Source organism: Juglans regia, chromosome 14 (assembly GCF_001411555.2).
Source record: "Juglans regia cultivar Chandler chromosome 14, Walnut 2.0, whole genome shotgun sequence".
Classification (NCBI taxonomy): Eukaryota; Viridiplantae; Streptophyta; class Magnoliopsida; order Fagales; family Juglandaceae; genus Juglans; species Juglans regia.
Genome location: NC_049914.1, coordinates 23,375,636 through 23,392,904, shown reverse-complemented (window position 1 = coordinate 23,392,904; position 17,269 = coordinate 23,375,636). Strand labels below are relative to the sequence as shown.

Here is a 17,269-nt window from a genome sequence, read left to right as displayed (position 1 = left end):
TAAACTTTCGAAATTATATATTTTAAGAAATCAATAAGAATAAATCATTAAGAGATTGGAAAAAAAAATTATATAAACAAATACAGATTGTTGTTATTTTTTTTTAAGAATTTTAAGAATAGTTATCAATTTGGATTTATTTGGGAGAATTTTTTTACGCGACTCGTTTCACATGTGAAGAATAAAAGTCCAAAATACCTTAATTTCATCCGACATCGTTTGACCAAAACACAAAATCATAAAAACTTTTTTCTTCTACTCTCTCCCCAAATTATAAAAAATAAAATAAAAATAGAGAACGTCATTCCATGTCTCCTTCTCTACTAACCTAATACTCTCTCTCTCTCTCTCTCTCTCTCTCTCTCTCTATTTTCTCTTCTTCCGTCGGCGACTCTCTATTTTCTCTTCTTTCATCGGCGACTCGGCAAGCTCACGCATTTTTCAAAAATCTCACCTAAAACATCCTTCCATGTCTCATTCTCTCATAATACTCTCTTCCACATATCTCTCTTTCTCTCTTCATTGTTGAGTCATGCAGTCTCCATGCGCGTCATCATCTTGCCAACCTTTAAATTTTTTTAGATCTAAAATAGTTTGCATATTGTTTTTTTTTTTTAGATCTGAAAATATATTTTAAAGATTGTTTTTGAGTTTGGTTTAATTTAATGAGTATGAGTATGATTTTTTTACTCTAACTTGTAGATTCTCAGATGTGCCCTCTATTTCTTGATTCATCTGGAATTTTTTTTTTAATAATGCTACAGTTCCCGCTCCCAGCCACCTTTAGGAGCTACCGTTTGTTATAGAATTTTATTTTTTTTTATTTTTTTGCTTTTCTATACATGTATTTTTTAATAGTTTTAATATTTTTTAAAAAATAAAAAAATCATAATATTATTAAAAAAAATTCTAATCATTAAGTAAAAAAAAAAAATTAAAAAATTAAAACAGTAAAATGAAACGGTAGAATTGAGTGGAAATAATATTATTATCCTTTTTTTTTATATGAACATATAGTTTGCAGATTTTCTTTGAGTTTGGTTAAATTTAATATATATGTGGGTGTGTTTTCAGATCTACTCTCTGTTTCTCCAATTCTCTGGAGGAGCGGTTTTTTTTTTAAGATCTGAACATATTTTGGGTTTGGTCTCGTCTCATGCAAATACAAAATAAATTTATTTTCCTCATCGAAACCGCCACCGAAAGGTTCTTGAGAAAGGAGAGGAAAATTTTCCTGGGGAGCTTGAGAAATAAGTATAAATTCAGAAATCAAACACTATTTTTTTTTTTTTGTGTAAAAATACTCATATTAATAATTTCCAGATTCCATTAGATGAAAAGAAACACAGAGCACTTCTCAAGAAGTGCGAGAAAGGCGATTACAAAATCCACAAAGGGCTAAAAACGTAAAAGTGCTAACAAATGAAAGGAAAACTTAGGGATTAAAATAGAAAATAACAAAAGCAAAGGGGCAAAATAGGAAATAAAATTGTTAGACGAAAACACTATTTATACTTCATCTGCATTTATATATATAGAAGATATATATATTAAATTTTATGATTATAGTACGGAGAAATACTGATCTACTGCTTTCCGATCATCCAAGACCGCCACGCACCGCAATACAAGACTTGCCGGCCATTGATCCTTGGGATGGTAGAAGAAAAACGTCAAAAAGAGTGGCTCGCAGTCCAAACCGTGCTTGGATCTCACACGCCGCCACACTATGGCTAGTTTGCTGCCAACACGTGCGGCATTTTTGGAGTAAGCAGCCTCGAATCTCTTAGATCCGACCACCATCCAATCTCTTAGTGTGGCGAGTGGTCCTCACGCACCACCACAGTTCCTGGTGGTCTCCTGCTAGTGATTCGACGATTCTCCAACTTGCTATCTTCTTATGTTATTGCTCATTCTAACCAAGGATTGTGAGAAAAAGGCAGTGAAAGTCTTTTTCAATCAGTCCAGACCAGCGACATGCAGCACATATTCCTATATTATAGTCCGTTTATCAGATTGTATCAAAATCACTTCAAGTAGCTTCCCCTTGTGGGAAATGGATGGAGGTCAAGTCCTTGACCCCAAATCCCCATTTTTTTTTTCATATGTTGTACCAATTGGTTTGTCGGGACCTCTCACTCTGTTATCTCTTGTATCGTATAACTGTTATATATATCTATGCTTGATTAGGAAAAAAAGAAAAAGAAAAAAAAAAAGATGCATTGAAATGAGACTTACATATAATCAAAATCCAAAGTTGGTATATAGTTGGTCCATATAAAATATTGGGATTAAGGATAATAACTGCTATAGACACAAAGAGATTACACAAAATAAATCCACAAACTAATGTTGCATCATAGAATTTGTTAGATCTAATTATAATAAAAATAACTTTACAATCTGGCGCATCATATCAAGCAATATCAATTTGTGAGTTTATTTTTGTGACTAAAGTATTTTCCTTTGTTTATTGAAGGTTAAGCAAGTCAAAGTATGAAGTTGAAACTTCTTTTGATAAGTTGCTCATGTGTCCTAATATTCATAAGTGGCTTTGAACATAAGAGTGTACATTAGCTTCATAATTCCTCTACATTCACTATGAATGTGGAATTATGATGGCTAAAACCATTCCCAAAGATTATTAACCATTTTGTATTTACAAGACTGATAGTTCTATGTTTATCACAATCCAATAATTCTAGTTTCACTTGATAAATCATGGAATGGAGAGAGGTGCACATTATGAGAAAATAGAACAAGAAAAACCTGCTACGAGTGCAGTAATTGTTTTTTAATAGGTTTAATATTATTAAGCAAAATTATAAATGGTATAATCACATTAAGATTTTTTTTTTTTATAAGTAAATAGATATCTTTATTGAATAGAATGAAACTAGGCAATGCCCAAGTACACATGAAGTATACAAAGTGAGACACCTAATTACATTCTAGTGAGCTGAAAAGAAGATAGAAACTCATGAACACTCCCACCCTTCAGTACAATAGTAGAAAACCACTGTAAAAGAGAGAATACAAAAAAATTCCAGATTTCCTCCACTGCGTGCTCCTTGTTGTTAAAGCACCTATCATTCATTTCTGACCATAAACACCACATTAGGCACAAAGGTAACATACGCCACACTGCTGCCAATTGTGCACTGTTATGCCTCCTGTTCCAGCACGCTAGTAGTTCCACCACACTCTTAGGCATTACCCAACTCAGTCCGGCTCTATCAAGGATACCAGCCCATAATTCCCCCGCCACCTCACAATGTAAAAGCAAATGATCTATCGATTCTCCATTCCTTTTGCACATGTAGCACCACTCCACGACCACCATACCCTGCTTCCTTAAGTTATCAACCGTCAATATCTTTCCAAGCACGGCTGTCCAAGTAAAAAACGCAACTTTAGGCGGAACTTGTGCTTTCCAAATATTTTTCCACGGAAAAAAGATGGGTTGTAGTGCTGTTAAAGCCTTGTAAAAAGATTTAACAGTAAAATCTTTTCTCCCCGTGTGAATCCACAACATACGGTGTCCCCCATTTCCTCCTACCTTTGTTGAATACAAGTGGCTAAAAAAGGATGTCATCTCATCAACCTCCCAATCCTGAGCATTTCTAGTAAAAGTGACATTCCAAGTTATCGTCCCGTTGGTACAGCATAGTACATCTGAAACTGCTGCTTGCTGATTTCCAGCCATGTTAAAAGCGAGTGGAAAGAGCACTCTCCCCACTCCAAGCATCATGCTAAAAGCGAAGTCTTGCTCCGTCACCCACTCCGAACATAATATATTTTTCAAAGGTGTTCCACCCCTTGCTAATAAATTTCCATAAGCTCACTCCATACAGGCCTATTCCTCCTTGAGACACCAACCCTCACTACCATACTTGTGTTCGATTACCTCTCTCCATAACGAGTTCTCTTCTATTTGATACCTCCACAACCACTTAACAAGTAGGGACTTGTTGAAGATGCTCAAATTTCGTACCCCTAATCCCCCGTTTGCAATCGGACAGCACACCATTTGCCAACTTACAAGGTGGAATTTGGTTTCCTCCCCCATGCCCCCCCCCCAAAGAAAGTCCAAAACAACTTTTCCATATGGTTAGCCACTCCCGTTAGCAAAGGAAAGAGGGAAATATAATAAGTATGAAGGTTGGAAATGGTATTTTTAATAAGTGCTAATCTCCCCCCTTTTGATAAATATAGTCGCTTCCACCCCGATAGTCTTTTCTCAATCTTCTCTACCACCCATCCCAAATGCTCTTTGCTTTAAATGACGTCTCCAAGGGGAGTCCAAGATATTTCATAGGAAGTGAAGCAATTTTACAACCGAACAACTCAGCTAGAGAAGCAATATTACTCACAACCCCCACCGGTACCAACTCCGACTTCCCCAAGTTCACCTTAAGTCCTGAGACAGCTTCAAAGCACAACAAGACCGCCCTTAGAGCTTGAATCTGGTCACTAGCAGCATCACAAAAGATAAGCGTGTCATCTGCAAATAATAAGTGAGAAATGGAACTGACACCATTATTATTGTTACCCACTGAAAAACCCGTAATAAAACCCCCCCTTAACGGCAACCTCCACCATGCGGCTCAAAGCCTCCATAACTAAAACAAAGAGGAATGGTGATAATGGATCCCCTTGTCGCAAACCCCTTGACGGCTGAGAAAAACCACAAGATTTTCCATTGACTAAAACCGAGAACCGAGTGGTCGAAACACAGTGTTTAATCCATTCGCACCACTTGCTTCCAAAACCACATCTTCTCAACATATAAAAGAGGAAATCCCAACACATATGATCATAGGCCTTTTCCATATCCAACTTGCATAGAACCCCCGTAATGCCTTCTCTTAACCGGCTGTCCAAACACTCATTTGCTATCAAAACGGAGTCCGAAATTTGCCTCCGCCGAACGAAAGCATTTTGAGGTTTGGAGATGAGTTTGTCCATCACCAAACTCATGCGATTAGCTAACACCTTTGAAATAATCTTGTAGATCCCACCTACCAAACTAATTGGCCGGAAGTCTTTCAAATTATAGGCACCAACTATCTTGGGGATAAGAGCAATAAAAGTAGTATTTAATGACTTCTCAAACTTAAGATTAGAATGAAAAGCATGGAAAATCTGCATCACTTCCTCATTCACTATCTCCCAACATTCTTGAAAAAAAGTCATAGAAAAACCATCCGGACCCGAGGCTTTATCCTTGCACATGCCTCTCACCACTAGGTGCACCTCCTCTTCAACAAACAGCCTCTCCAACCAACTTGCTACCTCCGAACCTAGCTGGTCAAACAATAAACCATCCAGTTTGGGGTGCCACTCAACTTTTTCAGCTAGGATTTCCTCATAATACTGCACTATATGGTCTTGGATCTCTTTGGGAGATTGTAACACATTCGAGCCTAAATGAAGGACTTCAATAGCATTGTGGCGCCTATGGGAATTGGCCACCTTGTGAAAAAAATTAGTGCATTTATCTCACTCCTTCAACCAAAGCGCCCTTAATTTCTACCTCCAAGATATTTCCTCCATCAACAACACTTTCTCTATTTCGGTTACCACCACTTTCTATCTTGACAAAGAATCCTCATTTACCTCTCCTTCCTCCAATACTTGCAACTCATCCCAAATGATATTTTTCTGCAATTCTGTATGTCGAAATACTTCTTCATTCCACTTCTTTAAGTCAGCCTTTAGAGCGTTGAGTTTGCCCGCCATTATGAAACTAGGTGTTCCATCAAAGGAATAAGCTTCCCACCAAGCCCATACCTTATCCACAAATCCATAAAATTTCAACCTCATATTCTCAAATTTGAATGGGCGCCTACCCCCATGAATGCCACCACAATCAAGTAAAATTGGAAAATGATCAGAACATACCCGTGACAACCTTTTATGACATATTTCCGGAAAGTGCGTCTCCCATAAAGGGGATACTAGAAATCTATCCAACCTTGACCACCCTCGGCTGTTGGACCAAGTAAACCCCCCCCCAAAGGAAGATCCACGAGATTTAACTCAAAAATCAATTCAGAAAAATTTTCCATTACTCTTGTCGACGTAGATGTCCCTGCCCTCTCACTAGGGAACCGAACAACGTTGAATTTACCACAAAAAATCCAAGGTAAATCCCATAAAGAATTTAGACCCGCCAATTCCTCCCACAATAAGCTTCTATCACTATCCACATTAGGCCCATACACACCCGCAAGAGCCCACCTCCACCCATCCTCAATATTCCTAAAAGATACAGCCATGGAAAAGGACCCGATACATTCCTCTACCATCTCCACCACTCTCCTATCCCACATTACCAACACACCTCCCGAAGCTCCCGACAAAGATAAATAGCACCACCCCACAAAGGAACAACCCCACAAACTGCGAATTATACTTCTATCAACACCACACAGTTTAGTCTCTTGCAAACAAACAATATCAACTTTCCAACTTCGTAAAAGAGATCTAATGCGAAGGCGTTTATTCACATCATTGATCCCTCTTACGTTAGGCTTGATTAACAACAATGGAGTCCCCCCCTTTTGATCTTTCCCTTCCCGAAGTTCCTTCCTTGTTATCATAATTGATAGAACATTCTAATCGTTTCAGCTCTCTCTCCTTTCTAACAGCTGACTTCATGGCCGTGGGACGACCCGCTTCCATGGCTATTAGGAGAGCCATAAATTATTCTTCGTATCCATCACATGTTAATCCCACCCAACCTTGAAGTTCCCCGACTTTTTTTAACACCCAATATGATGCTCTAGGTGCGATTTGAGGGGGAAGTGTCTGTAGAGGAGACAGACTACCCATCTCCTCCTCCTCACTATCTTCAAAAATCAAAGACTGCTTCCACGATAACCCCTCCTCCACAGACCTTACTTTGTCCACCGTATCCCCTACCTCCATTGCCGGCGCATAGGACACCGTCTCCAATCCACCCGAGTCTTCCCTAGAAACTGTCGGAGCTTTCTATGCCCGAGGTGAGGTAAAAAACTGGGGAACAGTGGCCAAAATCTCATCGCGGGGACAAGCCGTGACAAGCTCGAGGACAGCAGCCTTGCCGCTGCTCTCAGACACCTTCTTTGGCTTCTTTGCCGTTTTCTGTGCACTGGAATGCTCCGACGAAGTAAACTGAGCAGAAATTAGATCATCGTGGCCCCACGACGCGGCGTTAATCCCTCCACCAGCTTCAAAAAGAACAAACTCAGGCACCAAGACCTCCGTTGGAGCTTCTAACATCTTCTTCGTCGTTGTCTGTGCACCGGAATGCTCCGGCGAAGTGATCTGAGTAGAAATCACAACATCGTGACCCCACGACGCAGCGTTAAGCCCTCCACCATCTTCGATTACAACAAACTCCGTCGTCGGGACCTCTGTCAGAGCTTCTACAGTCTTCGGTGATGTCGTCTGTGGTATCGCCGGCGCCGGTGAAGAGGGCCGAGACGTCGACGGGCCACCAGGGTGCAGTGGCTTCTTCCTCCAAACAAGCTTCTCTGCCTGGGACTGGGCCTGGTGCTCCACCCGGGCCTGCATAGAAGGCCACTGAGCCATCAATGGCCACTTCCTTTCCTTTACCTGGCCCATTACGTGGGCCTTCATCTTGGCCCATACCCCAATCCTTCATCCCCTCTTCAACGCAACGTTTCATTGTCACCATATTAATCTGCAAGCAACCCACTTGCTTCTCCATTTCAGTCAAGGTATGCAACAGAGATGCCACATTTGTCCCTAACACCTTCCTGCCATTCCCTTCACAGAACTGCGCTTTCACCAAAGAGGAAGAAACGGCTGGCCTCTCTTCATGTTTTGAGGCTCGAGACAAGACCTCCCTGTAGGAAGATGAGGCTTGGTAGTACTGCAACAGAGGATAGGGCATCAGTGGATAAGTCCCTCTGTTATTCCCTCCCAAAACAGAGGATTTTGCAGAGAGCTCCTCCCTTCCGGTATCACTAGCACCCCACGCCGCCTTGCTTGGCCAAACTCCTATAAGTAGGGGTATCAAATCGTGTTAACGGGTCGTGTTCGTGTCGTGTCAAGGAATGTACATTACACTTAACGGGTCAACACGAACCCGACTCGTTAAGAATTTCGTGTCAAAATTCAAAACCCGAACACGACACGGTAAGATAACGGGTTGACACGATACGACCCGTTATAACCCGTTAATGAATAATAAATAAATTGACACGATATGACACGACACAACCCGTTCCGTTTCAACCTGTTTATGTTAATGGGTTGAGCAGATACGATACGACACGACCCGTTTGACTTAATTGATTTTATTTAAATATTTAAATATAAATAATATCTATAAAAAATAAAAAACTAACTACAAGTCTAAAATTACAATCCAAACAAATATGATCCACACAATTTATAATAATATTCATTATCAAATATAATAAACAAAACATATAATGTTAATATATTAATATTACAATCCCAAATATAATAAAAAATTTAAAATACAGATCTAAACAAATTTAGATCTTGAAGAAGAAAGTGGAGCATCCTCCTTACCCTTTAAGTCTAAGGGTATAAAGGTAAATTTAATTTTCTTAACGGGTCATAACGGATTATAACGGGTTGACCCGTTAGTGACCCGTTAAGCAATCGTGTCATAACGGGTCAACCCGTTTTGACCCGAACCCGTTAAGACTAAACCCTAACCCGCTTTTATCGTGTCGTGTTCGTATTAGGTTAACAGGTCGTGTCACATATTGCCACCCCTACCTATAAAGTGAAAAAACTCTCATGAGACCCATTTCTTCTTGTTCTAAGAAACACAGAAGGACCCCCAAAAGCTACACCTTCCTTTATCATGACAGCCAACCACCCCAACAATGCTTGATCAATGGAAATATGATTTACCGCACGACAACTACTCTCTGTGATTCTTCACCACCCTTCATTAACCTTCATAAACTCAAAGCACTTTTGATCAATGATAACATTCCTACTCGACTCCATGGCGCAAACACTCGTAACGCAATGAAGAAATACTAAGCTAATCACGACTAAACTCGACCACCATAAACCGCCACGAAAGGAACAACATGTTTTCTCATATGTACGGAGAGAAAAAACTCAGAAAACTCGATTTATTAATTAAGATATATTAATTGTGCACCAAATTTAAATAAATAAAGTATTTCTACCCCATGACATAGATTGATTGCAAAACATAGTCCTAATCTGATTTTGGTTCAAGTCATTTTTCAGTATTCCATAATCAGAATCCTTAAACTGCAATTTATCTCCAAATGACCCCTAATCAATTTCAACAAACTACTTCAAAGTCCAATGTTCCAAAAATGGGATCTCAATCTCGAAAGCACTCCCTTTGGCAAAATCCACACGTCTTAATAGCCCTCGTAAAATAGGGTGCCATCAGCCGATAGACATAAAGATAAATCATGTATTATATTGGGATATCAAATATCTTATGCCTTGGTTCCCCTTTATAAAATAGATTACATCATGGGTGAGGGATGCAGATACAATACTAAATGAGGGTGAAACAGAACTAAAAAGACCCGCCTATAAAACTTAGTTGTGTATTAGCAGGACAGTTGAGATAAAAATCTAAACCCGGTCAGGGAGCAGAACAATCAACTCTACTTGAAAGAAGTGAAGAAGCTGACGGTGTCGTTGAGTGCCCGGACAAAATCGTCAACGTCCTCTTTAGTGTTATAGAAGTAGAGGCTAGCGCGTGCGCTTGCATTGACTCCTAAATAACGATGAAGGGGTTGGGCACAATGGTGACCTGATCTGATAGCCACTCCATGCTGAAACTAAATACGTTAGATTCATTCCAATATAATTTTCTTCTATAACAGAAAAAGAATTGGTCTATAAGTTTAAAGAACATTTAGGCTTCTACAAGCTATCACACTTAAAATTACTTAGTAAAAACGCCGAGGAGAAATGACATTTATGGAAGACCGCAAATCTACCATTATTTCTAAGGTTACACCAGTTCCAATACCTGTTGGTCAAGAAAAGTTGCAATATCTGTAGGGTGAATGTTCTCAACATTGAAAGAGCAGAGAGCAGCACGGTTTGTATTTCCCGACGGTACTGGGCCATAGATGCGAATATTGGGGACTGAAAGAAGGTTCTCATACAGATATTTAGCCAGTTCCAACTGAAAAAAAAAAAAAAACAATAACAATAATTATTGGGAGTATATGCATTCACATTGTACACTTGTCAAAAGTATCTATTTTTGACAAGTAACCCTCAGGGTTGGCTCAAGTGGTAAAGGCTTTGGGCTTGGAGGTATGCTCCCCCCAGGTTTAAGGTTCAAATCACCTTGGGTGCAAACAATATCTAGGGGCCATCGGATTGAGGAATTTTCCTCTTGAATTACCTGAGATGCACTTGCGAGAAACTCTTTGCCGAGGGCCTATGCACCCCTGGGATTAGTTGGGACGATGTTCCTGGACACCCGGTGTCAATAAAAAAAAAAAAAATCTATTTTTGAAAAGTATCTATATACACATTATACCGCAGACATATTTCTGCTTCCTATTTGCTAATTTTAAAATAAGAGAGAAATATGACATAAAAGTTCAACTCACCTCATATTCATGTATCTTTTGCATGCCAATTCCTGATAAATAATCAATTGCTGCTCCTAATCCAATTGCTTCCCCAATTGCAGGTGTTCCAGCCTCAAATCTAATGCAGCCAAAGAATAGATTATACACAAAGACAAGTAACGTTATAGAATACGGCATTCTGACACAGTCATCCCAAGGGAAAAGAAAAAAGAAGGGAAGAGAAGAGAGAGGGGGGGGGGGCATTAACTTTATTACAGCATACTCCAAATATTTTGAAATTGAAATTGAAATTAGTATTGGTACTAGTTCTAAAGTGCCTAACAATGACAAAAACCTAGTGATATATCATAGAATTAATCAAGAAAAGAGATGACGTGAATATAAATTATCCTGATTAATTCTATGACAACGTGATATATCGTTGAAAAGGAAGCAATACCATTTGGCACTCCATAGGACCCATGGCAAGGTAATGGTTGCTTACCATGCCCAAATAGATTGAATATACTGCAGAGTTATTAATACACAATCCAAGCAGAACCTAAAACAATCCAAGGGAACTTAAAACAGAAAGCGTACCATCTTTTTCCTGACAAGTAGAAAAGAAACCATACTTCCAAAATGATATCTTTTGCAATGGAAAATTTGAGATTCACTAATGGACATGACAAAGGAGACATCTCTATGACCTATAATGTCTCACAGCAGATATTAATACCAGCAAAAATTGATAATCTTCATCCTATTTCAATATTGTTAAAAACTTAACATCCGAAGAATAAAAGGAGTACATCAATTGCTAAATATAATAGGGGAAAAATACTTATAAAAAGTATTAGAGAGGAAAAGTGAATAGATGAAAGTAGTAAGAGTAACTACAAGTTTTTTCAAATGGCAACATGCAAAAAACAAAACCCAGAGAAAAGCGGGGAATTCAAATTTTCTGGGTCTCCAGACCCCCCATGCTATCCATGGGCTTCATAATCATCCCTCCTGCTTCTAAAAGTATTTATGACGTATCTCACTCTGTGGCAACTAACTCATATTTGCCATGCGAATGGATTTCATCACAAGGAAAATGCTAGAGAGCCCGTTTTCCCTTCCTGTTTAGTGTTCCCACTTGACGTGTAAAGGCCACTTGGCATCCACCTTCTTTTTTTTTTTTTTTTTTTTTCAGACTACCCCCCCCCTGCGTCCCCTCCCTCACCCAGTTAGGATAACCACGACCCTCTCTCTCTCTTCAGCGGTGTCGCTGAATTAGCTTGGCTCATAGGGACGTTTCTCTCTGCTTCATCAATCTTTTTCCTCCGACTGGGTTCTTAGGAAGTGTATGAAACAAACCATTCAGAAAATGTTGCAGTTTTAGGCTGTGTTTGTCTCCTCCAATATTCACAGCCTTGGGGTTTCTGCGAGACCGATTTAGAGCTGATTTTACAAGTGCAAATGGATATTGATGTTGTGTATGTGTGTTTTTGTGCATTTTCCATGCTCGAACTTTTTCTGGCAGTACCAACAAATTTTGGAAAATGGGGTTGAGTTTTTGTGACAATGTATAAGCACTACTGTGCATAAACTAGAATGGTTTTCCTTCCTTCGCTGGAAACCATCAATTAGGGAGTGTAAATTTAGATCATTGGCTTAAAATTATGACAGTGTTTGCTTCAACATGAAAACCCACTTTCGTCTTTAATTTTATCAGATATTCTTCAAAATCCATATTCAAAAGCAAGGGAAATGGAGGATCTCTGTAAAGTGGGTTTTCACAGAGATGCGGGGCAGGGGAGATGAACGGAGGGGAGGGGAGGTGTTTCAAATAAAAATTAAATGACGTGTTTAAAGGGAAGAGAAGGAGACCATGTCGATGGGCTGGGAAGCAACGTGGGATTAAAAAATTTAAAAGCTGTGCAACGTGTAGGGGCCACGTCAAACGCGATGAATGAGCGGGGTCCATAGCATTATCCTTCATCACAAACCTCAACTTCACAGAAAACTCCAAGCTATCCATGCCAACTGCTTATTTAGTCTTCATGAAACTGAGAATTATCTTGTACATCTAGAATGCCATTAAGGTCACCAACTTAAACCCAAATGCACTTGATGCAGACATTCATTTAAAAAGATGAATTTGGTCTAGACAAGAATAAGCTCACTAACCTGGACGGAGGTTCTGCATAAGTGGAATGATCAAGAAATACATCAGATATCATTTCTCCACCACCTAGAAAGAGAAGGAAAGGATCAATATTAGTATCAGCTTCAAATTATAAGAATTAAACTAGCAGAACAGACAAGACCTTATATTTAATTCCCAATAACTTACCTAGGAATGGAGGCATGGCCGACAGGAGCTCTCTCTTACCATATAAGAATCCCATGCCTGTAGGCCCACACATCTGAAGAATGTTTATTTCTTAAAACTCATTCTACTCGACCATAAGGATAAGAACTCGCATACAAGGCAGTACCCTGACCTTGTGAGAAGAAGCAACAAGAAAGTCAGCATCAAGATCCTGGACATTGACGGCCATATGTGGAACACTCTGACAAGCATCCACAAGAACTTTTGCCCCAACATCATGTGCCCAAAGCACAATCTCTTCAATTGGAAGAACAGAAGCTACATAATAACAAATATAAATTTATTTGATTTTAAAAACAGAAAAAATCCAATGAGTTTGAACATCTTTTTCCAACATGCACGAGCCACTACTCAAGTTTCAATATGGAAGCATAAAGGATCAAATTGAAGCAGCTCAAGACAGAACTATACCAAGCATGTTTGAGACATGATGAACAACAACAATTTTTGTCTTCCTCGAAAGCATTTGTCTTAGCTTCTCTATATCGGGAGATTCAGTTTCATCTAAATTCACAAATTTTAAAACAGCACCAGTCTTTTGAGCTACAAGTTGCCAAGGAACAATGGCACTGTGATGTTCAGCAATTGTGAGAACTACCTGCAAGAATAATAATTTTTTTTTTATAAGTGCAAGAATAATAATAATATTGATGATGTAAAACACGAGGAATGATAATTATTTCAACTTCCTAACTTTTTTTCCAAAAAAAAGAGAGAGGCTAACTGAAGAATAATGGTATAGCTACATTAAATAAAATTTTGTAATACAATGAGGTACTTTTAGTAAATTGGGCTTTTATTTCCAGGCTTGGATACCAAAAAAAAACACATTTTCTTTCTTCAATAATATAAATGATCATCATATGATTCAAAGGTAATGAAAGTGTGGAGATTATCATTCAGATGAGCGGACTAATTTTAGCCTAGCTCCAAGAAATTATCCTCCAGCCCACAAAAGCTCTATGCATCTGTTCACGTAATGAAAATCTAAGGCCTTTGTTCCATATATTTGAAGGCAACTTTGTACTGCTTTCGCAAAAAAATGGTAACCACTATATCACATGAAAACCACAATTTTTGAAACTTTTGTGCACTAAAACAGCAACGTGTTCCTATAATCACTGTTTATTTCACAGTAATCATCAGATACACAATATTGGAGTAACCAAGTGCAGGAAATTGATGAAGCCAAAGTCCAGAAGTCACAAAACGCATTGGATATGGCAAGCGATAAGCTCCAAAAAAGTTATGTCTGGATTAAACTCAATGTGAGGCCTAATTGGCACCCTCCTTCAGCTAAATCAGTTACTATTGAGAAATCATTTTTACATTCATTTATATAAGTTGCAATTTTAGTTTTATTTTTAAGTTGGGACATTTCTTTAACCAAACGATTTCTTGACATTGGCTCTAATTTTGGTCCAAGGGCCCAATTTGGATGTGTAATTTAGTTTGCATCTAGTAGTTAAATTTTGTAGTGTCTAGAATCTATCAGAAGTAAAGAAGTTAGTAGCCTTCATTTATTGACATGATACCTTTAATTTAATCGAATGAAAGGTGAAATTATAGTTTCTGTATTTTTGGTCCATGAGTCCGATTATTGTTTTCCTGAAATTCTTAAATATTACTTCCAAAGCATACCAGTTGTTAGTTAGGGTTTAGTGTTCAAATTTTATCGGCCTAAGTCCCATCGATAAAGAAATTAGTAGCCTCTATATATTGACATTATACTTTCAATTTAGTAGCAATCCTAATTTTCTTCCTCTTCCTCCTTTTTTCCCTTGAACGTTTTTAGAAATTTTCCATCCAATTCCAGTCAAACCTAGACTTAATTTTTCTGAAACCCAAATGATATAAACTGAAGCCATTTTCTAATCACAAAGCTCCCAAACAACCCAGCAATAAAATTACTTCATAGCATTAAGTGCAGCCAGAACAGCCCCTAATTCTAGCCCTTTCTCACCATAGTTCCATTCTAAACTTTTTCTTTCTATTATTCCATTTGCAACCAGAACTTCCAAATCTTAGCAACACTTCTCCGACTATAAAATCCATAATACAGTGCCCCAAAAGGTCTGCCTGAAACCATGCAACTTCAATCATACTTTTCAGCCAGAAAAATAACCCATCAATATTCAATCTTTCCATACTTGTATTTTCCAACTTTAATCTTAAAGTTCCATGCAATAGTCACCCTATCAAAACGAATTACATTTGCTTCCATCAGTCTTGTGCCGCTATAGCAACCCAACTCACTTAAATTTCCTAACAAGGACTGTATAAGGGTTGGATGCGAACCTTTTGATTCATATATTATGGCAAGCTAAATGGAATAGAAGGTTAAATGAGGTTAAATTCGTTTTTTTGTACAATAGAAAATGAAAAAAAAAAATGTATGAAATTAAATATGAGAGAAAAAGCATAAACCTCATCTTCTGGTTTTAAAGTTGACAGGCCCCAAGAGTAAGCTACCAGATTGATGGCTTCAGTAGCATTCTTCGTGAAAACAATCTCTGTAGATTCCGATGCATTGATAAAAGCTGCCACCTTTTTTCTAGCTAACTCATACGCATCTGTTGCCTTCGAACTTTATTCAGAAGATCCAGTGAGTAACTTGCATCATATACACCGACAAATATCCCCCCCCCCCCGGTCCCCACACCCCAGAAAAAAAAAAAAATGGAAACAGGACACATAAAATCACATTGAAGTGAAATATTGAGAAAACACTACCAAGAGCGTCAACACATGATGGAAAATCTCATTGAAGGCTTTATAACATCAATCAAAAGAAAACAAGAAAGGGGAACCTACAGCTCTCTGAAAAACCCTCTACGTATATAAAAAATTATGATTACGTACCTCAAAAAATGAATCCCACGGTGCACATTTGAATTGTAAGCTTCATAATAATTTTGTAAAGCCTTCAACACAGCAGTCGGCTTCTGAGAAGTAGCAGCATTGTCCAAGTAGACAAGTTTTGAGCCATTGACTTCCTGAAAAGGAAAAACATAATAAAGTTAAGACTTCTCACCCTGTATGTCATGTAAAACTAGAAAGAAGCTGCACGGAGTCTAAGCAAGAAGTCTATTATGTGTTAAATCCGAATACGGTAAGGAGTTAAGATGAGTAATAAACAAAAGCCATACGAACAGCATTTTATTCAGTTAATACAATTGAGTTCTGTAGTTAATAGCGCCTCAAAGTGATTATAGTTCTGAAAGTTCATCAACGTGCAAAGAAAACAGTGAAAACAGCGTTATTTCAACATAGAAAAAGAAACAATATGGCATGAAATGATCTAAAAGAAAGCTTTTTTATTTGTCAACTAAGAAACCAATAACTACTTAAAACCATAGAGTCCAAAATTCGATCAATTTCCTTTTTTTTTAAATATAAAATTTCGAACTTCCTTAGCAACCAAACAGAGCATAAAATTGACGAAGAATCCGCGTGAGTACCTGGTGGAGAATGGGGAAATCTGTTCGAGTGACGTGACCGAGCGAAACGGATCCGACAGCCGGGTCGCCTTCTCGGACCGCTGAAGCCGATATGGAAAGAGAAAAAGGCCTGCGTAACCCGGCCCGCAGAGATGAGGAGCTCCGAGCTGTAGAGCAGGAGGGGGAGGAAGAGGATGAGCTAGGGTTTAGGACCTTCAAAGATGGAAGCTTAGGAGCAAGGGTTTCCATAGCAGAGCAGCACAGTTGCAGAAGAGTAGACGGCATGTGACCGAAAATTCGTTCTTTGGTGATTCATTCAGCAACGAAATGCTTCCGCAGCCGTCCCTTAGGCTTCAAGCCATAAGGATTAGGCGCCACGTCATTTTTAATATAAATTCTTAAAAAAAAAAAGTAAATTACAATTTTCCTCTAAATTTCTTTCTTTTTTTTTTTTTTTTTATCAAAATTGCAGAAAATTACAATCATCCCCTCAAATTATCAGTTTTGACTATTACTCTCTCGAACTATTAAAAATTTGCCGTGTACCCCCAAGTAAAATTTGATACAAGGTTTCGTTTGAATTTAAAATTCATCTTAATTCATCTCATCTTATTATTATAATTTTTTTAAATTTTTACACAAAATATAATAAATAATTTAACTTTTTCAAATTCTAAAACGATTTTTTTAAATTTTCACATAAAATATAATAAATAATTCAACTTTTATTCTGCTATTCACAAGCTATCTCAACTTATTTATGAATCCAAACCACTTCTAAATATCTTTCATAAAAAATTAAGAATCCAAAAACAAGATTTAAAATTAAAAGTCTAAAAAAATATTTGAAAAAATTTAAAAACTTCAAAATATAG

General features: G+C 38.1%; 1 protein-coding gene across 1 annotated transcript; it reads right to left on the bottom strand.

The window, feature by feature from the left end:
• Positions 1-9,428: 9,428 nt before the first annotated feature.
• On the bottom strand, positions 9,429-16,732 carry LOC109000615 (cysteine desulfurase 1, chloroplastic). The gene is made up of 10 exons (XM_018977563.2): positions 16,416-16,732; positions 15,817-15,950; positions 15,382-15,541; positions 13,366-13,552; positions 13,067-13,212; positions 12,916-12,988; positions 12,750-12,813; positions 10,614-10,713; positions 10,019-10,177; positions 9,429-9,818 (listed from the first exon to the last, which is right to left on the bottom strand). The coding sequence occupies exons 1-10, from the start codon at positions 16,677-16,679 to the stop codon at positions 9,648-9,650; spliced, it is 1,458 nt and encodes a 485-aa protein (XP_018833108.1). The 5' UTR covers positions 16,680-16,732; the 3' UTR covers positions 9,429-9,647.
• Between the last annotated feature and the right edge of the window lie 537 nt (positions 16,733-17,269).

What these genes read in the sequence shown, in the direction of transcription:
- LOC109000615 (XM_018977563.2), bottom strand. Translation starts at nt 16,679, where the DNA reads ATGCCGTCTACTCTTCTGCAACTGTGCTGCTCTGCTATGGAAACCCTT. An exon ending in AAAAGATACATGAATATGAG is followed by an intron (nt 10,178 to 10,613) that starts GTGAGTTGAACT and finishes TTTTTTTTTCAG; the next exon opens with TTGGAACTGGCTAAATATCT. An exon ending in CAACTTTTCTTGACCAACAG is followed by an intron (nt 9,819 to 10,018) that starts GTATTGGAACTG and finishes ATTTAGTTTCAG; the next exon opens with CATGGAGTGGCTATCAGATC.